The following is a 27,093-nucleotide window of genomic DNA, read 5'->3' on the forward strand; positions in this document are numbered from 1 at the left end:
AAAGATTGTGTCCGTCTGGCTAATGGTACTTTATGGCTCCCTCATGTCCTCAGATGGGCAGGATGACTGGCAGAGAGTGTGACCACTGTTAACTGTACATCACCTCCGCTTGCCCCCTTCAGCTGACATCCCACTCAGCGAGACCGAGCCTGCCACGGCGAAGCGAACCTCTAAAAAACACCATAAAAACCAACAGACTAAACAGCCATTCATCATTACGGCGCACACATGAGCCGCATCACACGCAGCAGTCTTTACTGTCCCACTCGGTGACTCAATGCGCACATTAAAACTTCATCAAGTATTACTGATACAAAAAAGTCTGACCACTCAAACCTCAACCGCTGTTTGTAATGTCCAGAAATAAGGCAATCATGGGTGAAAATGGTTTTGTTGGTCACTTTATTGAATTGGTGATGACTTGAACCAAGTGCAAAGCAGTACTGTGCTCCTTGAGAGACAAGTGTGGAAAAGAAAAGATGTAACACAATGAGTAGGACGGATCCGTCTTCACTGCGTCGCTAGAATCCGGTTTCCTGACCTGCCCAGTTTGGTGTCTGGAAGAAAAGCGTGAAGAAAAATGGCAAATTAGACCATTTGTAGATCACAGAGAGCGATCAAAACAACATTTTGTTGTTGATTGTGGGAAATGTGAAAACAAGTAACATACATGTGCAAGCAGTTAAGTGCTGACGTTTTCCTTGTTGGAGTGTAATGTGTGTGTTCTGTTGGTAAGCGCTGGGTGGCTGTGAGGGTTGACAGGGACCCTAAGCAACCGGCCCAGATGGTAAGCAGTAAATGTTCTCTATATGTAAGTGATTTGTAGCCTTGAGGACAGAGGGATGTAATGGTGCTCTGTGAGTTGTTTGCAGCCTCTTTTGTCTAATTACTAAAACTCCTTAATGAGGGGGGGGGGGTTGCTTTTTTTACAGGACAGGGTTATGGCAGCACTCCCGCTGCAGATATTCAAACAATAGAAAGGAGGGTAATTGAGGACATCAAAAGATAGCCACTCAAGAGCTGCACAGTTAAAAAGTGAACATTTAACATGTCTGTTGTAACTCTGTGGCCTTGGTGCTGTCAGGAGTCGGGCGAGCCAACACATCAATCTGCTTTGACAGCGTGCATGTCTTCAAGGAGTAGGGAGTAGTGTGAAGCAACAGCTCACAGCCCAGAGTATGTGCGTGATTATGACAGTCTGTGTAGTTGAACGGTCTAAATACCACTAAAACGCACAAGGTCAACATCAAAAACACACTTAAAATGGGATGACTGGACCCTGAGCCAGACATCTGCAGCAGGTCCTAAGTGCAGGTAACTCCAGGCTTTGAGTAATGTTCACCAAAAGCCAGTGTGAGGGTCCACCTTATTTACGTTGCTGAGCTGAGTCACAGCACTCAGGCATCGTTTTATGGTTGTTTGGAATCTACCTTGTCATTAGGTCTTTGAAGAGCAATGGAGGGATGAAAGCGTTAGCTCTGTTAAACTTGCTCTTACTGGCTTATTTCGTGTAAAGAGAGCTTTTGTTGATGGTTGTTCATCAACATTCTTCAGCCTTGTTCTTCTGAGCTGATCATTTGAGACCCTTTGAACTGCCCCGAGTTCATGGTGACCTTCTAGCCATCTGATCGGTGAAGGGAGGGATGGTTGACCTGGGAGTGGGTGGTGTGTGTGTGTGTGTGTGTGTGTGTGTGTGTGTGTGTGTGTGTGTGTGTGTGTGTGTGTGTGTGTGTGTGTGTGTGCACGCGCATTTTGTATGTACAGTATGTGCCTTTCTCACCTCAGTCTTGTTGCTCTGGGCCTGCTTTTTCTCAATGTTCATGGCCAACATTTGGCTGCGGAACGAGAGGCTCTTGGTCTTCTCAATCACCTGCTGGTAAGGTGATACGGCGTTGTTCCCCATGACCACATGGCCCTAAAAATACAGACAAACACGGATAAGAGATTCTCAATAACAACCAATAAGCCAATCACATTTGGTCATGCAGACACACCATTCTACAAACACCAACCAGAGGCTTAGGTCCCTATTCACATCTACTGTAGGAACATCTAGATAATTCTATGTCATTCTGAAGGACTGGGCTATGATTTGCTGATTACAGAGAACAGTTGTGATGTGTATGCCAAAACATGCTCGTTCAACAAGGAGCCTCACGAAGGGGACCTAACAAGGGTGAGATATTATGGTTACAATGTCCTTAAAGTGCAGCCTTCAATTACAAAATCAGGACATAAATAATGCCTCTTTATCCCTCAGAAGTCCCACAGGAGGAGCATCTGAAAGGGCTCTATGACTGTCACTACCACCCTCAATTTGCGATGGGCTGTTTAAAAAAAAAAAAACTTTGATTAATTAGTCGAGTACTGAGCCGATTGATTGAGGAAGACGACAGAAGGTCTCACCAGTTTGGAGTCTATCTTTGCATCCAGCCTGGCGTTGCGGATAAGGTTGACGATCCATCTCTCAGCTTCCTCGGGTGACATGTTCAGTTTGTCTGCCAGCATGCTGTAGAGGAAACACAGAGACATGGAGCTTTAACCTGGACGTAATGCAACAGAAAGGGTGGGAAGGTCTGTCTCAGTGCTGGGCAGATTGTCCTGAAAATGAAGAGAATATCCAAGGATGCCAGCCCTGGCTGAGGACTAATATTACTGTATGCGAGGACCTCAAACAATTAATGAATTTCAATTAGTCTTTATGACCAAATACCTGCAAAAATGTTAACACGCTAGACTGAAGGTGAACGTCATAAAGTTTGCACCTGTTTAACACCACATCTAAAAAAACATTTCATAATGTAAACAAAGCTAAACCTGAAATTACTGTTAGCCACACATTCTGGTGAAGACAGGGGTACTTTAGTAATACTACTAAGCACAGGACTCATTTAAATCACAGACAATCTCTACAGTTGGTTGCAAACAGTGACTTCAATTAAACTGCGCTGCTGTCTGAACGTGTTGATGCAGACATGAAATATGTAACAGCACAAACTCTTAGTTAACACTGCATTACATTATGATGGATGTTGAACATTAGGTGGCAAATGACTAGTTACTATTTTCAGTTGAAATGGCCAACACATTATGTTCAGGCAAAAAGGTATAAAACATGAAGCACAGCCCAGAAACACTTCTAATGGTCCTTCACTAATGGGAGCTTGATTTACAGACTTGGACGAATAACTCAATTAGAAGTGCTGGGACTACCCCATGTTGTGAGCCTCTGTGGTTACATATTGTTTTTTTTGCTACTTCTGTGCAGGACACACGCTCTCCCCACCTGGCTGTTCCAAACAGTGACTGTCCTTCAAAATGAAAGCCAGGTTGGAGACCGCCTGCTCTTTGATACAGCTAGACGTGGATGTGTCACAGCAGAGGGGAGGTATGAGGGTGGCTGGCATTCTTTGATCCAAAGCTTTCCCCAGTGCAGCTGGCTTCCCTTGTGGCTTTCAAAATAACTAGACCCCCTTCGATACCCCCATCTAGACCCCCTTCCCCCCACGTTTCCTGCCCCCTTCCTTCTGTCTGACCCCCACCACCCTCCACGCCTACCACATTTCGTATAAGGGCCCCAATAAATATCCTCAACCCCTCTGTGCACTGCCCACAATTACTACAGCAACCCTACCTCACATCTCAAAGACAAGACCCTGACCCCTCCCACCCCTGAAAAACCTGACTAACACACATGCTTAATGAAATGCTGTAGGTACAAATTTGTCATTGTGTACAGCCTGTGTGTGTTTATACAAAATAATAGGGGTTATAAGGCCTATATAAAAACAATTTACTCTACTAATGATCACTTCCTGATCCATTAATCACATTTTCAAAGCCTCCTTCAGTGAGTAAGCTAGAATCTGCCCAGACCACACCATTTCTCACGCCATGGCTCTGCAAACACAGACCCCACCACCACCATTACTGATTTAAGCTGTCGCTCCCAGAGTGTGACTTATTTAAGACATTCTTTTGGTGGAAAGTAATCTTATTTGGGATTTGTGATAATGTCTTAACTCAAGGTTCAAAAAGAAAAAAGGACTACCACTTTCTAACCCATGAATGTTGGTCAAATGATGGCAAAACCACATAAAGAAGGCAAGTGGAATGATGTCAGTGTCTGGATGGGGCATTAAAAGCATAAACAACAAATAAAGGCATTACCTCAGCATAATGAGCAAAATAGCGTTTGGTCTGCAAGTGACACTGCACATCTCTCAAAACATTCACCACAGTGAAGTGATAGGAGGTGGATAACGAGAAAGAAAAGCACCAGTCGCGAGTTGATTCATGTGTGACCCGGCAGCCCCAAGGAGAGAAAAGGGGATACAGAGAGATTGATCAACCTGTCAGTCACACCAACAACCTACGAACACAGCCCTGCTGGACGGCTGATTACACCTCAGGTCATCAAAACCTGGACAAAATGATGCTTGACAATGAAATTGCTCCTATGGATCATTATTGGGAACCTAACAAGTTTAGAAAAGTGTCAGCTGTCTAATGATGCAAGTTAAGTTGTGATGGATAACACATGTCGGCGATCACAGACTGATGCTATTAACATCAAGGATTTTAGTCTACAGGCCTAAATTTTGCTAATGTAGAGCAAATAGCACATTGACAAATAGCTGTGGCTCACATTGATAGCTTAATCAATAAAAGATTTGTCTTATTTGGAATATAATGCTGGCTACTATAAGCTTCATGAAGTATATACATACAACATAGCAGGGCTATAGAAATGTAGAGCAAGACAGAGACAGACACACAGTGTAAAACTACAATAGTCAACACCTGTTAAGAGCACCACTCCATCACACTCACTGACATTCAGGAACACCCTTCACTTATTTACCTAACAATCAAGTAATCTAAGGCAAATTTGAATGAAATTTGTTATTGGTTCCGATTTTACCCGTGTGATTAAGTGATTGCTGCGCAGGGGTACTCTGTGTTTTGTTTGGCAATTCAGTAAAGTGGGGGCACATGTCAGTCAAGTCCAGGTCAGATATGATGGTCAAAACAAACATGATCTGGTTTCCTCACTGGGGAGTTAAGCTAACCCCTAACCCCTCTAAACGTGATTTGTGCCGCACAACACAGGAACACAGAGTGCCCCAAAAGGCCCAGGGCCTTGGCCTGGACCAGCCAAAGTCCTCTAATCTAATTTATAAAAAGACGTCTGGCAATGTTTTCCTCCCAGGAAGGACATTTGTATATCAGAGGAGGGTTCCTTTATCTCATTGTCTCTCTGAGGTGTACAGCAGCCACCCCTACTTCTTAAACCTCAGAGAGAAAGGAAGAAAAGAAAGAGAGAGAGAAGGAGGGAGATGTGAGAGGGAGCATGGAATGGGTCAGACTCACACAACCTACACTATTGACATCCTTTGGCCCTTAAGCCAAGCAGACAGCCTCCATGCCTGGTTTTATTTTACACAACCATGATCCTGTTCCTTGGGGAGAGGGGATCAATTTCATTTCGACCCCTTACTTGCTCTGGCTCCTGAGCTTTCGACTTCAGGCTAGGGGACTCCTTTGGGTCTCAATACCAACCTCACACTTGAAGAGAGGGGTCAGCCATTGGGGTCTAACTCCGTTAGACGAGAGGAGGATGAGGGGGGGGGGGGGGGGGGGGTCTTTCTCAAAAGTAGCCCCCTTTTTAACATGGCTGGCCTAAAATGAATGCATTGTTAAACACTAACATATGACAGCGTTTGGGAGACTCCAATCCATTTGGAGCAACCTCGCGTTCGGCTTGGGGTAAAATTGATTTTTCGGGGAAACCGAAATGATTGTGTGGTCTTTTTAATGACTCAATTGTGAGGTGGAAAGATCTTCAGTGTTACATCCAAATACACAAGACACTCCTTTCCAACTACCAGTGAGCTGTTGTGTACAAATACAATCTCATGACGTGGGGGGAAAAAAACTGCTGAAATGATCATGTGTCTAAAGCATTTACTCAAAATGTCAAAGGACGAGTGAGCATTTGAGGTCAAAGCAGGGTCTCGCCACTGAAACATTCATGGAAGGACTGAGGAAATAAACCCTGTAAATCAAACAAGGAAAACAAAGCTAAATTGGAAACACACTCGGGACACTGAAAAGTCTAGACAAAAGGATGTGTGTGTATGCAATTACAAGTGCAGGCTGAATCACATTTTCACTGCCTACAGTACACTTTTACATAAGCCTTTATTGCATAAAATAACTCTATTACGCCAACTTCTGGTCTACTTTTGTGTCCCAAGCTGTGGGCAAAAGGCGAGCTAAATATCTGTGAAACCATCATGGCCAACAGCTGTAAAAATGTCCTCATTAAAAACAGCCATCAAATTCATTTGAGTCCACGCTTGGGTGCAGAGGGCTTCTGGGTAGAGGACTAATGACTTGGAATTTGGGTGTCTTTCAAAAATAGACATGTTCTGTCCATCGTCATAACACCGCCAAAAATAAAACACGGAAATCCCTGAAACTGCCCCTGATGTGTGTTCCTGCTTCAGAAACCTCGACAAACTGAGAGTCCGAGACACAGAAAAAAGGTGAAAAGTAGAAAAATCACCGATTGACTTCCTCTTTCAGTGTTACCACTAACCTTTGTGGTCTTTAACAAGTAAATGGATCCAATTGCAGTAAGTCTGCCAAAAAGAACCAGGACTCCTAATCAATTCCAGACAATCTGCAACTGGAGATTTCGACAGGGCCTGATCATGTTCCACGGTTCAACCTTGACTACAGACCTCCACAGCTCTATATAACAGTCAATGCAATCATTTTCGTGTCAACAAAAGTAACTCATTCCCTCTTTCCACTCAGCATCATGTGTTCATGGACCATATTTGAAATGCAGACCTTCATTCAGATCTTCAGCATTCACAATATGCCTGAGGGGCAGCATACTATGGATATAGCTTTCTGAAGACAGTGGGGAATTTGTACTGTATATCAGTGAAGAACAGGATAAACAGATTAGATACAGCAACAAGCACAAATCCACCATTACAAAGATGAGAATTAATGGCGGAGAAGAGTGATCTTTGTCACTCTCTAAAATTGATGTAAAGAGGCAGCCAAATCCTATAATCTCTCTTAATTGCAGACAATTACTATAATCTTTTTTCTCTCTCTCTCTCCACTAATGCTCACTATAATTAGCATTGACTAAATTTCTTGTTTTTGGGGAGGCATCCAAGGTCAATTTTGTTTTAATGTAACTAAACTGAATTTTAAACTAGGAGTCAATAGAGACCTACAAAGGCCTCTGACCTCCATTCACCCAAAGAAAAGGAGCTGAAATGTTCCTGCCTGCTACAGCAGCTGGGAACGTCTCGAGCCGTCTAAACCCTGACCTCTTCCTGGGAGAAAACTGTCCATGAATTGGCCTTGGACAGGTGGTCTTAAAAGTTTAGTGGGTAGAGCAACCTGTGGAGACCTGGAAGCAGTTAAACCTCACAATACTTAATCCTCGAGATGTGTGGGGTCAGCATGGCTGTGTGTGGAAGGGGCAATAAACACTTATCTGTGAGGAAAATTCCACTAACCACTAAGCCCATGTTCTTACTTCCTGTTTACTGACTGCTTACAAAGTCTACTGACAGCAAATAGGACGTCCTGTTAGTCCTAAGAGATGTCTGGCTGAATTCTGCCGAGCAACTGTAGTGTCCCTATACAGCATCACCAATGATAAGTTCAACTTGCAAATGTTAGTTTCACTTAGTTTGGATTGTACTGAGTGACTAACCTGATGCTGATGCACTGGTGGATTCTGCAGAAGGTCTCAAAGATGAAGAGGCGGGCGTTCTCAATAAAGTCCTCCAGGCAAGCAACCAGGAAGAAGTCATTCACAAGAACCTAGGAGACATAAAGCATGTTACATAGAGCGGTGTAAACATTATACAAAGAGTCATTTCTGTCCCTTTCAGAGACAGTTTCAGTCTCGAGTAAGGCGAAGCGGTTAAATGAGTGAGAAAAGTGAGAGCTTTTCTTAGACTCATTAGGACAATCAAGCTGGGATCTTCGGATTGACTAGCAATGCAGAGTCATTAGAGTAGCATTACTACTCTTACTCTTATTCAATTATGGAAAAAAAATATTCAAATTCCAATCCATTACTGGTACACAGTCAGAGTAAACAGGGAAGGGAGGACCATCGTGGCTACATTTCTGTTACCAAAACGTTTGTTTAGGCAAAAGTTTTAAAGATGAAAGTTCCCTGTATGTGGTAGAAATCCCAGGCCCTGCAAGGTGCTTCACATCAACCACAAATCTTTGAACTCGACAACAAGCACATTTGACAATACAGGAAGAACAGAGTTAACTACAGAAAGGACCACATTGTCTGTGACTTCTCACCAGTCATCTGGTCTGGTGATTCAGTGTCAACTCCAGTGTGCAGGATCGCCAGATTTCACAGCTACAGTCATCCAATGACTGCAGCATCGCCAGTACAAATAAACTCACAGATGAGAGCAAGTCTTTTCAGCCGTCCATTTACAGTATCACCTGTGGCTTGTTACAGTAAGAAATACATCCCTGCTTGGACTCTTTGACACTTCTGCATATGGCCAATTCATCTACTGTAAATGTTCATGACCCAGCTATGGCCCCAGAGGTACCACTGTGTGAAATGCTCCCATTTCTCAGTGCCTGCTGCATTCCAACTCTCTATTGAGTGCCATTACACATCACAGACCTCCATCTTCAAAAGTCCTCTAAGAATTACCAGCTCTTTATTTGCTTAAGCTTGGAACGCTGCTATCTGCCCAAAGTTCTGCTTGAATAAATCCCAACTACATGGCGCTATCAGGCAACATACATTTCAGCTATGACAACGCTTATCTAAGGCTGATAAACTTTGAACAGTAAAGTGCCCTAATTACTGTCATCTGGGATTCAGACCACAAAGCTTAAACAAATACTGAAAGGGGCTTGAAGAGTCCTTTTATGCACAATCTGAGGGCCTGACTATAGGTAGGCATATACTTCTCTTTCTTTGACATGCAAGAATCTAACATCTGACAAGTGATTCCAGATTCGGGTGGGAGTGGGAAAGAAACAAAAAAAAAAAACTGCAAACTGTACAGCTCGAACAGGACCATTTAAACCAAGCTAAACCCCCCATTTGAAAGCAATTGGCTCAAACTATTGTACAGGGTACAGTGAACTGAAGACAGCAGAGCTGAAAACAATACCCATATCTTGCTATTACAGCAATCAGTAAATAGATGGGTGCCACTCTTCTCAATGGCCCAAAATTGATGCATTACAAATGCTCATCAAGACAAGAGCCCATCCCAGCGGGGTATCCGTTTACCTCAATCACTCCACGGTCTGTGAAACATCCCTTTACCTCTGCAGAAATTCACACGCAAAACTTAAAAAAGCGCATTATTTCAAAGGGAAGAAACTGCATTACTGACTTCAAACAAGACCATTTTGGGAAAATGTTTGCAGACCATCACAGGTAATGCATTAAAGGTGCCGTTAAACATTTTGGGAACCACCCACCTCGCTAAACCTGCTTGTGAACTGAACTAGGTTAATAGAGGGCTTTTGTGCCTACTGGACATGCTCTGATAAGACTGACAGGTAGGCCAGCGTTAAAAGCACCTGGAATAACTTGGGCTCTGACCTGAGAGGTAGTAGGGATTGAGCATCTGTTTCAATCACAGTAGAGTCTCTGTAAACAGGACCCCATGAGACGAGGTCAAGACCAAACCATAGAGTGCCTAAAAAGTGCGTGCAAGTTTTTAACAAGGTCGGTGATTGAGGGCGTGTGTCATGTCGTAGCTGAAACAGGATACAGCTCTAATATTGTTGATAGTACATGTCATCATTTGGAGATGGCCCCTGGAGACCTTTACACAGGAAAAATCTAATTTTCTCTTGGAACATGTTTGGAATTCTTCTGACCATGCACAGATCTTTTTGAGGGTATAACTCAGTAAAAACAAATCTGTTCAAGTTAGTTTGGTTATAACTTCATTTGTTAAATAGTGATTTGGGAAGCTGAAGACTCTTTGTATTAGCTTAAAAGAAAAAAAGTTAAAACGAAACGGAACAGTCAGTAAACCGCTGACATGATTTATAAACATTTACTCCTGGGAAAGAGCCATTTGATCAGGCCAGATGTTTTTCATTTTGAAAGTTTATCGTCGAGAGGCAAAAGATGAAAAAGGGGCCAAATAACCCCAAGTTTCGCCTTTTATTCCTCTGCAGGTCCAAATTATCAAGTCATCTGGGAAAACCAAATTACAGTGTGTAAGCAAACGATGAACCAAGATCAAGTTACGCAAAAAAATACATATAGCACAACACCAGTTAGGACACCTGCTCTCTCTCTAATTCTGATTACTGTGCACTGAAACCGACAAGCCCCTCATAAGCTGGCCTTATGCCATCAATGTAAAACACAATTTATCACTATGTTGTACAGGCATTCCTGTTATTGTGTCTACCTGCTGTATCTAACTGAATAAAAATGCAACACACTGTTTTAAAGAGGCGTTGATTCAACTTTATGGTCATCTTTAAAGGCTGTAGTTTGTGGTGCTGTTGAATTGTGTTGCATTATTCTGAAAAATCAATTATATAAGTTGGGTGAATACAATATTTGCGACATGTGTATGAATATGGAGACGGCACAGCTACACTATGAAAGTTGAACAGATATCCAGTATAACATTAATTCAGCCACACCAAACAGTGTCATGTCTTTACAATTCTTGGCCTGTAAGCGCTGCTTGTTTCTTAAGCAAATGATTACAAAGCGGCCAGTGGACGCTTTCTGACTGAAGTTCTGTGGAGAATGTGAAGTGAAGCAGAACTGTGTTTTTAGAACAAACTGGACACACAGAGCTTAACGAAAGGTTTCAGACAAGACCACAGGAAGTTTGATAGAGAAATGCTAAATGATTGAATTTTTCACTGTACATATCATCTCATTCGAGGTCACTGGTGTTCAGCATTCTAGTCAACATACAAAGAGGACTTTTATAGTATACTACTCATTCTATTCTCACATCAAGGACTACAGTTACATTTAGCCATTACAAACCAAACCAAAATTGAAATAAATGCTCCAAATGGCAGCTATGAGAGATCTCCCTCTAAAAACGAGTGTCTGCACGCCTCTGCGGAGACTTTTGCTTATGAAGCTTTTACTGTTAACTACTAGCCTGATGGGTCAATTATAGGCCATAGTAAAGTTTGACAGGGGCCTGAGTCATACAGTGTCTATATCGGACAGTATGATATGAGGCACAGACTATCACTGTTCTGTCTGCACTGGACCCACGCAGCAGAACACCAGCAAACAGAAACGCTGTGTGATCAGATAGAAGGTCAGACCGAGATCACATGATTACTAACGATGTTCACTACGATACTCTGTGTGAAAGTTCATGAGTCTGACCTGCAAAGCAGAGGTCCTCAGAAGACTTCTGTATTGTCATGGAGATGCACAATAAAACTGCTTCTCACAGTTTTGCAACAAAAAAGTTGAAATGGCGAGATTACTGAGGTGGTTACTCACCGACTCACACTCCCTGAGTTTCTTCTGAGCACTGTCAAAGTCAAAGTTCACATACAGGCACTCCACAAACTCTGTAATTGGATCTTTGTAGGTGTAAGACTCCTGAAAAAATGGAAACAAAATAAAATCAATTATGCCCAAATACCTCTATAGGATCATTTATCAAAACTTATAGCTTCCATTTTTAACAAAGTCAATGTTTAACTATATTGAGATCAATAGAATCAAGCAGACATATACATAAATATCATGAATTGTACATTTGATCCATGTTTTTCTTTCCAATCAAATAGAAATCACTAATACCAGCATGTATGAATTCAGAAAAAAAAAGCATAAATCCTCACCGACAATAAGGACTATGTATTTAAAATAACCACCTATTAGGCACAATAGCTAAATAAACATAATTTACAAGGATTTGAGTGAAAACACATTCTGAACAGTTCCAAATCATGCTTACAGACAGAGTCCTAACCTGACCTGAGGCCACAGAGCAGAGAGCACTGAGCACACGTTTTAGTGATTACCAACAATCCACCAAGACGGTGCTTAGATCTCTGAAGTAGCTACTGTCATTGGATGAGAGGACATCTGTACACTACACTTGGTCAATTCACTGCCATTCATCAGGAGGTACTGGGTTCAAGCCTTTCAAGCTTGGACCCAAACCTACATACACTCCCTGAGCTTAAAAACCATCCTTCAAAAGCCCATATGGCCTATAAGCAATGACTTGGTAACTGTGTGCACTTTGTAAACACAAGGATGAAAATAAAAAGTCTGGTACCTGCTGTATGACCTTCACCAAATCCTTCAGAACCTGCCGACGCTTACGGACATCCTTGTTTGTGATGACCGCTGTGGTTAGGTAACGCAAGATGTGCGGGCACATAGTCTGGATGGCATTGAGGTATCTGGAATGAGGGAGGATAAAGGTAATCACTTATCAGACCGATGTAAGAAAAGACATGATCTTTACAAGGACACACAATATAACATTTTGGCTGCCTATTGGGCTCCTGGCATTTAGGACAGAGAACAAGCCTTTGCAGCTAAAACAGATAAATGTCCTAACAAGACTCTCACTTCTGGACATGGGTCCCAGCTTTAAGCTGTCTCTTTCATTAGTGTCCTATGAGAGGGGAGAAGGAAAAGGAAACCCTGGCAAGAAGATATAGATCAGTGAGCAGGGACCTGCCTAGTAGCTGAAACCCAATCCATCAGGGACTGATGTTTCAACCACAGGTCAACTGGCTAGGGGCTGAACACAAGAGACAGGACGCTGTTACAGGCTGATTCTAATCCCACACCAGCTCTGGAGACAGCGTCCTGTAAAAAAACCCAAAAAAAAACACATGTAAAAGGTCTGCACACACACAACACTTTCTTGTCAAGATGGCCATCCTTCAACATTCATTGTATCACCAAAAATCCTTATTGTTTTCTAAATATCTATCTTTGAACTTCACCCTCCACTCAACCCCCAGTTGACCAAATTCAATCTGAAAAGAGGAAGTGGAGTGGGCCCCTCCAGGTCTCCTATAGCTGAGGCCAGAGGAACACATGGTGTTCAACAGTTTAATTAGCTGAAACAATTAAAAAGGGGACAGGGGACCTGTGGCAGCAGTGATGTTGAGTCTAAAAACAGCAGTGGGCTGCTTGGCAAAGCCATCGTCAGCCTGGCTTTAGGAGAGCTCTCCCTCTCCCTCCCTTTGTAGTTGCTCGACCCCCGTGGAAGACCGCAACGCTCCGTGCTGTGTTCCTGATTAACTTACACCTACTCACTCTCCAGGGGGGTGGGGTCTCCAATAGCAAGCCATCTTGCATGAGTCACTGTACCATATCTGGGGGGCATTCACCCTAGCCCACTTAGGGTACTTCATCTTTTTCCTTTTTTTGAGTTTTGAGGCAACAAACGTCGCTGCACTGGTTTGCTGAAGATGCTACTGAGGCATGCAGGCAAGAAATCAAGCATGAGTTCAAATTTCCTCTGCTCAAGGGGGGCTGTGGGAGAACACAGAAGAGGGACAGGGTAACAAGGTCCCATTTCGCAGCACGTCTGGGAAAGAAAATCATGTCGAACAATTGAACGAGTGATATCACCAATCAAGTGACTCTGGATCTATTGCTGCAGTAGTATTATCCCAGTTTGCACCTGTGTCATACTTAAGACTGGACTGCCTTCATGGGAAACAATGCTCAGTAACTGTCAATAGTACACAAACAAGGCTTTGGACCAACATCTGCTGACTGCAGGGGTAAGGGAGGTCATATGTGGAGCTGACGGCCAGCCACTGGTCACCGACTTCAGCCAAAGGAAGTACTGGTCAAGAGATGGGGAAAGAAGAGCCAAGCCTCAGTGGGGAAAACATGAGGTTTCTAGACTGTGAAACTGCAAAGCACACAAAACTACCTCAGTTTGTCCACACAGATGGTTGGGTGAGCTTTTCATGAGTAATTATTGGGCAGGCCTCCTTAATCATCCACAATAAAATTAAAAACTGAGTAAAATTCAGGGAACCAGACATTTGAGTGTGCTGTGTTGTGGTTGCCTGTCATACTGTCTGTGGAGCCCAATCATCTGTACAATTATACAAGCCTGCAATCAGAACGGGGGAGGGAGCAAAGACATCAAAATAGGTGGTGTGCAAATTTTAACACAGAGTATAAAGTTTCCGATCTGCGATACACATGGCCTCGTTCTCCACTTGGAGAGTAAACAGACCACACGAAAACACACACTTCTGAAACCACTTTAAAAATACCAGCGGGGTTCATGAAGAAGCCCACCGCCCAAAAATGTGTTATTAAAGCAAATGGTTTTCTCTAAATCAAGTTAATGTAGTTTCTACAAATCCTCTTACAATCACGTATTACTATAAAAAAAAAAACACATACTGTACATATTACACATCAGAAACATACATACAAATGGTCACAATATAATAAAAACAACAGCATTCGTCAGCGACAACAATTATCAAAATATACAAAGAGAATCTGTATAAACAAAACTAAAGTAGCTAAAGAGGACCTAGAACTAGATGCTAAATAATTATTTATACACATAATCACATCTATTCTTGAGATGTTAATACGAGTGATTTTTCCAACAAAATTCATAGCATTTAATAAAACTTATTTAAGCTTGTTTATGGCTCGTTTTTTCGGCACCCCCCGGGGTTACCACCTCCGCAGCCTAAACTGACTACCCACATTCAAAATGAATGGGAGGACTGGCGCTTTCGCCGCACCGCTGGATTTTGTCTATATGCAGCTTAACTGGAGCCCCAGTTTGTGCCTCTCACTCATCGCTTCTAGATGTGCGATTAACAGAGCGGACCCCCACGCTCTGCTCTGCGCATGTACACGAATCACGAGGTTGCCATATTTTGCATATTTTAAGTTTGCAGTTACGCATTTCAATTTACCTTGATGGACCAACAGACCCAAGGTTCAACCAAGCTCACAGTTTTGCTTTTCCTGTTGACTTGTTTTGGGGAAATGGATCTTATCTTTACAACTACTTCCTGGTATTCTTACAAACGTTTTGTAATATCCTGGCAAGAAAGCAGGGGTTAAATCAAGAAACTAAATAAATATTAAAAAACAGTTACTTACTGTGGCTGGTAGAGAAACAGCTCAATAATATTGTCTCTGCCCTTGGGGTGGTTGAAGAAGACAAAGAGAGACCAGTGAATGAGCCATGTCCTCTGCTGGAGAGACTGGAGAGGGGAGGTAACAGACTGGAAAGGACAAAGGTAGAAATACAGGCAGGAGGGAAGGAAGAAAGGCAAGAGTGAAAGAAGCACAGAAAACAGACCCAAAAAAAAGCACATTTCAAATTATAAATATATGTTGCCAGTCACATAAAAGGGCCATCAATCAAATACAGACAACAACTTCATACTCAAATCCAAGTTCTTAAGTAGTCAGATGAGCACATGTGGGTAAGGAATAAAACGCCACAGCAGAGCTGTGCTGAGAGTGAAATGTCAATATGAGAGTCTATGTAACGGAATCTAAATGCAGTATCAAATTCTGAGAAGTGGGGCATTTACGTTGTTATCGATAGTCTCTCTCAGGCGGGTGAGGTCCTCCATGGCTGCCTCCCAGTTCTGCATCAGGATCTCAGAGGCCAGCTTGCCCCACAGAGAGTTCAGGGCATTCCTGTCTGTAGATGGGACCTTGGAAACAGACATGGTGCACTGTTAAAACCTGAAGCACACAACACTACAACACATGAAACAACCATTTTTTCCACATTACTTTAGAATTAGTATTTGGTCTGTCAAGCAGAGTCTCCTTATACCGGTTGGCGCACTGTTCAGTAACATCTGCATCCGTACACAGCCAGACTGGGCTTGCCACTACTTGCTTGGCTTCAGTGGCACAGCTGCATAGTGCAGTCACTTTTCTTATTTATGCTGGATAAATGGATTAAATTATGTCATCCTAAGGGAATGGAGCTTGACAGAAAAAGAAAAATGGATCATGAAAGACTGTTTAGCTTTTAATAAAACCAAATTTGCTGCACTTTTAGATACTACAACCACTGCATTGCAGTTGACCATACAGTTTCTTACTCTCAGATTACCACATTAAGTAGGCATATTTGGTGCATGCATGTCACTATGCTGTCTGAATAGTTTGCTGAAAGTAAAACATTTTGGGTACAGTGGAGTTTACTTGAATGGGTAATGCCGACAGGCCTCAAATCTAATGGCATACCAGCAATGATGGACCTCTAATCAATGCCTGCATCATAGGTTACTATACGGCCGTAGTTACAGCAAGTATTTCAAATGTCATTTGTCTTGTTTGCAGTCAAGAGTGTTCCAGCAATTTAGCATTATGGTTCCATAAAGTTGGGGGACAAACAAGAGACAAAGAATGGTCAGAATTGATGCAGCAGACGTCCAGATATCCTGGCTTTTATTCACTGGTATGAGACAGAATGGTCCATCTTTGACATTGCCATACCGTGCAGCAGCAGTGGTCTACTCCATCCTTATTAAAAAGACTGCATTTATATCACAAACAAAAACAAACAAATATTCTAAACCAAATACTTGGGTCCTCCTACATTCCACGCCTGAAATAAACTGAATTGTGTCATCAACTTCAATTAAGTGAAAGATGAGCTGACCACCAACCTGAAGAATAATCAATCTGATTGGTGGGGCGGAGGCACCTACCCAGAACATATTACTAGAATGTTTTAGGATCAACTGTTTACCCAAGTGTGACATGCTGCATAATGCTGGTTGGTGAAACAATTCTACAGTACGTGCTTTGATCAAAAAACGACAGCATCCCTGTCCAAGGGCACGTACACCGTCACCCACTCCATGAAAGAACAAGCTGCAGTGCGAGTCTAATTAAACCATCTTAGCTTGTGTAAAGCTCCTTAGAAAATCAGTAAAGAAACTTGCGATGGATATTTGTCATTATAGATTTTGTTTCTCATTAGCCAAATTATTATATGTAAAAGAATTTTTACATCCATTGATAATTAATATAACTAACGGCAGCTTTAGTGATGAGACTGAAAACCCAAAGAATAAGAATAACCAAGAAATGTCCTGGCCTGGTTGTCAGGCATCACATTAAATAACCTGCTTAATATGTACATCAAATGTAGTACAAAACATCCATTGAGATTTGCTTTAACATTTTTTATGCCACTTCAGTCATGAGACGGATAATTGCAATAATCTCCATCCGTTACCTTCAGCAACTCTGGACAGCTCCGTCGTTATCACAAGGTAATTAAGCTGAAATATGAACTGACGCTAACAAGACATCTTTTCGAGGATAATCACTCTCAAAAATGTTGCAGGCTACTGTTTCCGATTTCCAGAACAGACTAAAACAAACAAAAAAGAATCAGGTAATGAAACACAGGTTGAGAATGTCTCTGAACCTCAGCAGGGCAATCACTCTGCAGTGGACATCGGACTACACCCTAGGGCTCATGGGAAACTCTGCGCCACAGTAGTTCATGATAACAGCAAACACCAGACGCAGTGACATGAGTCAAGCAGGAAGTCAGGGTGGGTGTCTGCTGAGCGGCCAGAGAAACCTAGATCCTAACCACACACCCCCGTACACCGTCGGACAGCCGCTGAAGTGGACTGTGAGACACGACAGATGCACAAGTAGAGGAAACACTAAAAAAAGAACAGGTTTCCGCTGGAACCCCACAAATTGGTAAGATTTTTCAGATATAAAAAGGGTTTTGTCTTACTTGGCACCAGTTACACTCATATTATAGCAGTTTATTGAAATGTTATCAGAGACAATGGCAGGTAAGGGGAAAGTATTTGGAAAATCTCCTGTAGTATTCCCCCAAAGGAAAACACAGTAAGATGTGTGCGTCCATCCAGACAGAGCAGCAGAGTTTCTTTGATCACAGGGCACGACTCAGGTCCATTATGAATGATTTTTTTTTCCAAGTCACAAGAAAGATCAGTATTGTAACAGCGAGAGAAAAAAAATTGGCTCCACTGCCAGTATAAAGGTCAGCATTTCATCTGTTGAAGTGTTTTGTTTTGTTTGTTATTTTTTTTTCCCCCTCTCTTGGAAGTCCCTGCCTGCTACGTTTGGCTGACCTCCAGGTCATTATGGCAGCTTTCTACACACACACACACACAAATACACGCACACAAATACACACACACACACACACACACACACACACACACACACACACACACACACACACACACACACACACACACACACACAGTCTGGCTTTCACTAGTGGCCACGCTAGAAAAGTTTCAATACCTGGGTTTTTCCAGCAGTTACCTTAAGTTTCCATTGGTTTGTGAAATGGGCACATTTTCGCTGACTGACCAGCAACAATAAATTTACTGTGCTGGGGATCCGTCGGGATACTCAATCTTTATTCTTAACATTCAATCCCTGCATTAAGTGATGATATGAATAAGTTGCTCTTTTCGGGCTTGGCCACACTGTAACAAGACCTGAGGCATGGATTTTGCAAGGCTGGCTTCCTTCGTTTAATTGACTGGGTTTCCCACGTTAAATGACTTTATGGAGCCTCACCTCTCCCATAAGGGGGAGGGAGAGACAGAAGAGGGGCCTGTGAGGATGGGAGGTCCACAAAACACAGAGAAGAGGGGAGGGGGAGAGCGGCGTACAGACTCCCACTAATGAAATCCATTTCTACCTTTTCCCCCTCGTCTAAAAAGCCTCTTGCATTGTCAAGAGTAAGCAAAAGATATCTAGTTACAGAGCCTGATCTGGCTGGAACTTAAAATGAGGGGTCTAACAATTTGAGGGGTAAAAGAAAAAAAAAAAAGATGATGCTGGACTTCGAACAACATACCTCAATTAAAGCAATTTTGGTTTATTTAAACTGAGCTGCAAAGCCATAAACAACTGTTGTTGGAACAGTGGGATATATCCGTTGCAAGCTTTTGAAGACTTTTCTTAATGCATTTTTTTTGGTAGGGAGTGGAAGTGGAAAGCTTGGGCGAATTACCCGTCATCTTGTCTCGGATGCAACTCTTCCTTCTACAGATTTGAGCAGATCAGTGAAAAAGCCATCAAATGAAGTACCCAACTGCTTTGGGTTAAGAGGGTTGTTTGTAGCGAAGAGGGTTCATCATCGCTCAAAGTCGCTGCCAAGTTTTTCAGGAGGGGACACTCCAGCACAGTGAATGTGCATGACTAGCCAGAGTCACTGACATCCGAAAGACAAGAGGCAACGCAGTGCAGTATCAAATGCCAATTAGAACAGGAACAAAAGATGGTCTTAATGTTTTTCGCTCTAATGAATAGACAAAAATGTTGATCTTTCTCTTGCCCCTTTTTTCAGGGCTGGCTTTGGCATGAGTCCTCGCTTTACCGCAAAGCTAAATGCTGAACCAAAGACAAACAACAGCAGGAGGACGAGTGAGTGACACTTGGAAACCACCGACTATGCAGGCTGGTTCCACTGGTCATTATAGGACATTCAGTTGAGTTGAACTTACTAACACTTGATGCAAGATAACACCAAAGGAGTCAAAATACAGCTACATTTCAGCTGGAAATTAGTTTACTTCAAATGGAACAATAACGTGAGTCAAAAGGGGGGTGGCTACGAGGCTGAAGATGCCCTTCGTGTGACTTTGAAGGCAGCCTAAGAGTTCACACCAGTCCAAGTCTTTGATTCCTGGTTCCATTGGCAGGAAAATAAAAAGTTTATAACTTTTTCAATAGAAAAATAAGCATTGCCAAATAATGGGCGTCCGCTTAATAGATTATTGGTGGGGTACCATTGAGTACCACAGTGACTTGTCATTGGATATTACACAAGCTGGAAAACTGCTGTAGAGCTAGCAATTAACTATTGGAGTCGCTGACTGAATCCTCATTATGTGTCTTGCAGGGGCACAGAATGCTTCAAAATGACTGCAAATAAGCCACGGGATCGAGTCAACAGCAGATCAGCACCTGTTAAACACTTCTCATGTGAAAGCACCGTAAACATAACCAGTAGTTGTGTAGTTCTTGACATATCCACTACTCTGGAAATGTCCTCAACTCTAAGACTACCAATTACTGCAAGGATGCAGCAACCTGTACTAGTCTACCTCTTCTTATACATTAAAAAAACTCGCCTAGTACAGAAGGTAATGTTTAACAGTCAAACATTCAAGGATCACTTGTTCAGAATCTCAAAAAAGATGGAGGTGTGGCACCTTTCACACAGTTACAACGTCACATTATCTACAGTGACTCAAACTTAGTTTTTGACCAAGGCCACTGACAGATTTCCAAGTCTTATGAGAGGCAGCAGTCCTTGCAGTCGGGCTGCACCTAGCCTACTCACTGCCTAGTTCATCTTTCACTCATTTCTGAGGGCAAAGGGAGAGAAGCCGCAAATGCTAGAACACAGGCAACAAGTCCTTTTGTTTATAGAGGAAATAGGGAGTGTACATGCACACTAACACCAATACTGCCAGTGCTCTGAACTGTAATTATCTTCCTCTGCAAAACATTTGCTCGCATAATTCAATTTGTAAAAACATTCATCTTGAAAATTATTTAAATCATACTCTTTGCACTGTATAATTGTGTCTTTTCCCTACAGCTCGTCCTTTAAATTCAGGAAAGAAAGAGCAGCCTAATAAAGACGGCCCTTATTAAAAAGGACATTTCATAATGACAGCCAGCCCCCCCCCCCATCATACGTGCACTGCCTCCCTGAAACACCTTGCAAAATGTGTGTGTGTAAACCTCTTGATGCTAACTAAGAGATGCCTTGCATAACTTAAGCACACCATAAGCTAAGGAGTCGTGACGAGGGACTCTCTGGCCACAGCACTCAAATCAATAAGCTGTCTACTGAGGCCTGCCCCGTGAGAAGACTACAGACAGATTATGCAGTCCGCCACTGATCACTTGGCCCAGTAAAAGATCCTACTCAAGTCTTAGAGCAGCAGTCTCCTCCTAATACAAAAGACGTGCAGGGAATTGAATAGGCAATGACGTAAGCTTTTCACATTCAATTACTCCTAAGTGTTCTTTTCCTCTCCTATGCAAGCATTGGCCTTTTGAGGAATTAAAGCAATCTGGCAAACATAATGTGATGTTTAATTTTAATATGTCAGAGAAATGCCTTAAGTCAGTACATAAATGAGGATAGTAAAATACCACAGACACTCTGTTAAGTGAGGTATGGTGTACAGTTATCAGCAAACATCACTATTAATGTTGGTGTTGAATGTCAATGACAAATGCTGAAAACTTACCAAGACGCGGAAGAAGTAGAGGTATTCTGCAGCACCAGAGTAGTTTCCACACTCATACTGGAACTTGGCATATCTGTACAGCGTGTCCAAGTACTCCTGACGAAACTTCACGAGAAATAAGAGTATCAATATCACTAACTGAGAAAAATGTGAAGCATTGTCAGACCAACCAAAACAATAATTGGGCATATTTTCAAATCAAACAACGTGCTTGCTCTGTAATTTTAAGCAGCTGCAGTGCCTAAAGGAAATCCCGGTTTTGTGTTATATCTATTCGTCTTTCAGGCTTAAGGTGTTGTAATCATGATAAAAATATTACTTCAACCATCTGGCTTACACCAAATATATTCTAGATCGTAGTTATACTGCAAATCTAATTTTAATTTCATATTTATTTGTAGCATTAACATCTTTTTCCTGCTGTGGTGGCAAACCACTGCTAAATTAATGTAGAGTAAACACTGCTATATCATATCAGTGGTATTTGGCAAGAGAATATTTAACTTCAACAAATCTGCCAAGAAGTGGTCATGTGAACGAAATTAGAAAAGCATATGTATATATAGGGCTATCATTTCAAGCCTACTTGTCTTCATATATTTAACCGTCCTTCCTGCTGTCCAGTATCTCACAGCAGTGCACTGACGTCAGGCCATTCACTAAGATTCAGTAAGACTGTGACAGGCAATGGGTGCTCTGGGCTGCCCAAGCCTTTCCCACAGCATGCTGAGGGGCCCCGAGCCTGGGCAGTGTGGAGGTGCACTGAGGACAGCGTGCAGGTCAGCGGGATACCGGAGTGGGAGGGGACAGATGGAGGGGAGGGTAAGAAGCCAAACATCACGGTAAATATAGAACCTCCGGCATTCTTGCGGCTCTATCCACGAGTCCCGAGCTACTCCGTTTATTCTTAACAATTCACCACAGAATGTAAATGTCCGCAGAATTTGTGCAAGCCATACAAACCCCGAAAATGAGTTAAGGGTTTTGGGAAGTAGTTCTGCATTTCCCTGCTCGGCCTGCCCCTCCCACTTCGCCCCTAAAACAACCATGGGTTCACACAAGAGCCATGGGAAATGCAGTGAAGAAGTGAGATGTCAGCAAATCAGGCCAACTTACGTTATGTTTTTCTGCCAAATAGTCAAAGAGCATTCGTCCATCTCTGCAAAGAAAAAAGAAAAAGCAAGACAGTTCCTGTAGTTAGAGGCCATTTAACTTGAGTCGCTGTTTGGCTGACATCCTGGTGTTTGGAGTCCCATTCAGGTATATTTTTCCACTTCTGGTCTCAATCAAGAGCTGTACATAAATGAAGACCATTTCACTTTTAAAACAATGTGATGGGCTGTTTATTACATTTGGTTTGGCTACTACAAATCTATGCTAGCCATGTCTAACAAATTATGTCTGGTGAGGAAAGTGAATACTGATTTCTCAGCACAGCCTCTGAGTCTCTATGGCTTTGTCAAATTAAAGGAATGCACTGGCTCTTCTAAACTGTTGTATCCCAACTGCGTTTTACAACTTTGCCTGTAACCTAAAATTGTATTTATGTGGACACCAGATTGAAACTATGCGTGTTTCTAGGGTATGTTCACTTCTATAATGGGAATGAAGGATGGTCTAAGAAGCTGTTGTAGTGTGGAATGTCAGCCTGCTGTCGGGATACTACACAGATCCTGATCATTTATCTGAGCCACTGGCTATACCATCCAAGCAAATGGGCAAAAGAATATTATCTGCACAATGTCTTCATAGTCATACAAAGTTTCTTATATTTTGCTTTGCACTTGTTATGAGATTTAGATGAGAGTCAGCTGCTGAGATGTCCAACAAGTGGCAACTGTTCATGAAAAAGTCTGCACAGCATTACTGCCACCTTCTGCACTGAAAAAGTCAAGGAAGCCATCTGCACCACATTCACATGTTCACTCAATAACATAATAAAGTGGTTTTCATTGCTTCAACAAATCCAAGCAAATGAGAAAAACAAAATCATAGATCACCCTAATGGTGACCATAATCCACAGAGTGTGTCTAATAATGACAGATTGTTAATAAATATGGTACCAACATGATTAACTATGATAGCTGGGCTTGGTTTCTGGCTTCAGTAGTTATCCAAATAAAGCCGGGTAAGGCATGCGGGCCTGTTAGCTAACTGTTCAATAAAAGTACTAAGACCAATAGGTTCTAGTACCCTGCTTTGTGGATCTGTGGGCATTAACCCTAACGTACAGAGCATTGGGTTTTAAATATAAACCCATTTCTCATTTCCAGCACTGGATGATCCTCTAATCCAGAAATAATGTTAAATCAAGCATTATTTAGGCCACAATGGTGGAATAAAACTGTTGCATGTCCTTTGGCTTGAGAGTAAAGTCTTCATTGACCCCAGATGAGTTTCCTATTGTTTTACAAATCCAATGGTATGAGGAAAAAATAATGTATAACTTAAAACAGAAACAACATTCCTCATTCAAAAGGAAGATTTCCTCCTTACTCTATGCTGACAGGAAACTAACAATAACAGACATGCGCTAAGTCAAAGTTGCTATAATCAGGCTTCACATCTCACATAGCAGTTCATACAAATCTTAAATAGACACATGTCTACAGCCCAACTAAAATATAATAAAACAGTACAAACTGAGAAGAGATGAAAATGGAAAATGCTTTTGATTAACTGCACACTCTTGCCAAGAAACAAAAGGAAAGGATAAAGACTGAATATGACCAAACTATTTTAATCACTGTAGACGACAAAACAGTCTTAATAAAGTTAACCACATCTTGCGTCTATCTCTTTTTAATTCGGTCTTTGCCGACGTCGCTCAGCAAAAGCCCTGAAAATACATTTTATTCAAAATGAAGTTCCATGGATTCTACAAAATCCCTTTGCAATGCTGCTGTGCTGTCGACTGTTTCAAATAACAGGTTTTACTAATCCAGAAATCATGGCAAGTAAGACCAGGAATGCATTTCAAAACCTCACTAAGGCCAAGTATGTCTTGCATGAAATCAGTTTTAGGATAATAATTAAATAAGGAGGAACATTAGATACTACTCTTGAGTAAAAAATAAGAGGCTTTACCTGGTGGACTGCATCTGCCTCGTTGTCTCTGGGTCCTCAAACATTTTCACAATGGGTTCGGTCTCAGACTGCAGCTGCTTTAGCTGGGCCACCACCTCTGTCCTCTTCTCCCTTAGAGCTGACACAGGGAGATAGAGATAGAGACAGTCATTAGCTACAGCAACACCAACACGTGCATGGTCGGCCCCCAAGCACTAAAAACGCTGTCAAACTAAGTTTACTGCTAAGTCAACTCTGAATGGAGTGAGTAGTGTAACAGTACCCCTTAATGATTTCTATTAAGCAATATCAATAACTTCCTTGGTCTTGTGTGTGTTATTGCTGGAGAAATGTGGATGAGGAGTGTGTATCCACCAAGAGTCAACACTTACTATGGGGAATTTCCTTTTCAGGAAAAAGGCTTCTGTGAACGTCCATGGCGAAGTCCACCATGTTTGTGTCACTGAGGAGCTCCAGTTTTCCATTAAGCAGCTCCTGCTCATTGTAGATCTAGGAAACAGAGCCAATTGTAGAAAACAGAGGTGAGGGGGACGTTTTTGAGCACTATTATTATTATCTAAACACGAATCTCTGACAAAGTTATGAAGACTGATACATTGTTTCCAAACTATTAACTACTACAAGGCAAAAGTATTTAGCAGTCACTGGATAATACATTTAGCTCATCTTTTCCATTCAGACCGCCTGCCCTCCCCCCACATGGTCAAGTGAATTGCCTCAGCCTAACATGTTGCATTACATGTTACATTACATGTTAATGAACAAGACAGTGGCATGCTGGCTATTGATCGTGTTAACGTTACGATATGTAAGTTCAATTTAACCTGTGTTAGCTTTCTAATTTAACCAAGAGGTTAGAGTTTAGCTAACGCTAACTCTTAGCGAACGTGGCGGGAGTCTATTGGCCCTAATAGTTGTGGTAAGTGTTGGGAACATCGTTGCTAAATATTTTCCAGCTGTTAAGCATAACTTGCAAACAGTTGCCTAGAACGCATCCCAGCCTTTGGCGTTATTATTGCAAATGAAGCACTTTTGTTAGCTTCCAAGGGTTAGCATAGCCTAAGAGAGCCCAGTTATAACTGTTTCATTGCCCAGTATATCTCCACTGGGCGGCAACATCGCTGACTTGTAGATTGCTAACGTGTGTTAAAGCACCGCCCCACAACTGTGTACAACCTACTACACCGAGTTAATGAAACGCGCACTCCTACAACCGCTTGAATCTGAAACAGCGCGTGGCTGGCTCAACCAGTGTAAAGCTACTCACAATGAAAAGCAGGACTTCCGATACTTTATTTTCAAATGTAAAAAAATCAATTGAAATCTTTAAGTGTCATGATGTAGTGCGTAACATTTCATATAGTAACTGTTAGGAATAATTGTTTGTTCACCACATACATCGAGCCAATCGCTTAGGCGTTGTTCTGCAGTTTCTTTTGTTCGGTTCACCCGTCAGTTTACCGTTTTTAACAAATGTGACGTGGTTTCTGCTTTTATTTTGAAGGCAATAAGCTATATTTCCGGCTCCATTCCGGTTACAGGTGGCTACTTTACACAGCTGCAGAAAATGTGACCAACTCCGTAGCATATACGGTTTATACAACTGTCCAAAAGCCGTATATAGTTTCTTAAAATAACGACAGAAAGATTAGGAAGTGTTTGTGTGTTAATATAGTCCGTACCTCTTTGACAGACAGGAACTCCAGCAGAGGAAAAACGAGATGACGGTCTAAAAAGTGGGCAATTTTGGTGGTGAGGTCGTATTCCGCCATCTTTGCTCCGGGGAAAGGGAAGTGGAAGCATGTTTCAGCTTTGTACAGAGGGACTGGCCAATCAGCGTCATTCTCAGCATCCTCAACAGGAAATGTGTAAAAAAAAAAAGACTTGTGCTGCTGATTTTACAGGGCTGTTATGAAATGTATCACAAGTTTATACTGTATACTAATATAATTATGTATGCAATATGAAGTAATTATAATAGGGCACAATTATATAATTATATAATAGATAGATAGATAGATAGATAGATAGATAGATAGATAGATCGATCCAGTCATGCTTTTTCAGTGTGCAGGACTTAACAATTTTAAGGCTTGGTGACTTTATTCATTCCTTAATGACAAGCAAACATTTTCAATACAATTATCAGCTCAGGAGTGTAAAATTTGTGTAACATGGTCTTGTAAGGTCCATATATATTTATTATATTTTATTTGATAGAATGACAGTTAATATCCAGCTCCCTGTTGTGGAGAAAGGGACTTTAGTTTCACTTACATTTTTACCCTTTCATTCTTGCTCATGTATGGAAATGTGTATGGGTTTTTTTTGCGTCAGTGGTTTCTCAGAAGGATGCATGACTGTGACTTGTAAACCTTTCAAAATTCCCATAATTTCCTTGTGGTGTTGATACAGTGAAACATTTCTTGTATAAAGAGGGATCCAAGTGAACGTTTTGTTGAATCTGAAAACATAGGCTTTCCTCCAGACACCACCAATATTTCTCCTAAAAAGCCTGTGTGACTGTGTATGACTTCTTCACAGGACTAAAACCGTTTGAGGGCAAATATAGTCATGATAAACCCCCACTTGTGAGCCTGCTAAATTTGAATGAAAACAACCAGATAATTTCCATCATCATTTGCCTTTCCACAAGGTTAGAATGTCCTCATTGTGCATCTGAACCATCC

The 27,093-nt window shown here is 41.9% G+C and overlaps 1 protein-coding gene across 1 annotated transcript; it reads right to left on the reverse strand.

The window, feature by feature from the left end:
* Positions 1-385: 385 nt before the first annotated feature.
* On the reverse strand, positions 386-26,180 carry eif3ea (eukaryotic translation initiation factor 3, subunit E, a). Its single transcript, XM_070911294.1, has 13 exons — positions 26,086-26,180; positions 24,775-24,892; positions 24,404-24,521; positions 22,432-22,474; positions 21,316-21,420; positions 15,607-15,732; positions 15,167-15,291; positions 12,333-12,459; positions 11,543-11,644; positions 7,751-7,860; positions 2,407-2,509; positions 1,781-1,915; positions 386-557 (listed from the first exon to the last, which is right to left on the reverse strand). The coding sequence occupies exons 1-13, from the start codon at positions 26,173-26,175 to the stop codon at positions 522-524; spliced, it is 1,338 nt and encodes a 445-aa protein (XP_070767395.1). The 5' UTR covers positions 26,176-26,180; the 3' UTR covers positions 386-521.
* Positions 26,181-27,093: the final 913 nt, after the last annotated feature.

The sequence above is a fragment of the Enoplosus armatus genome, chromosome 9, assembly GCF_043641665.1.
Source record: "Enoplosus armatus isolate fEnoArm2 chromosome 9, fEnoArm2.hap1, whole genome shotgun sequence".
Lineage (NCBI taxonomy): Eukaryota > Metazoa > Chordata > Actinopteri > Centrarchiformes > Enoplosidae > Enoplosus > Enoplosus armatus.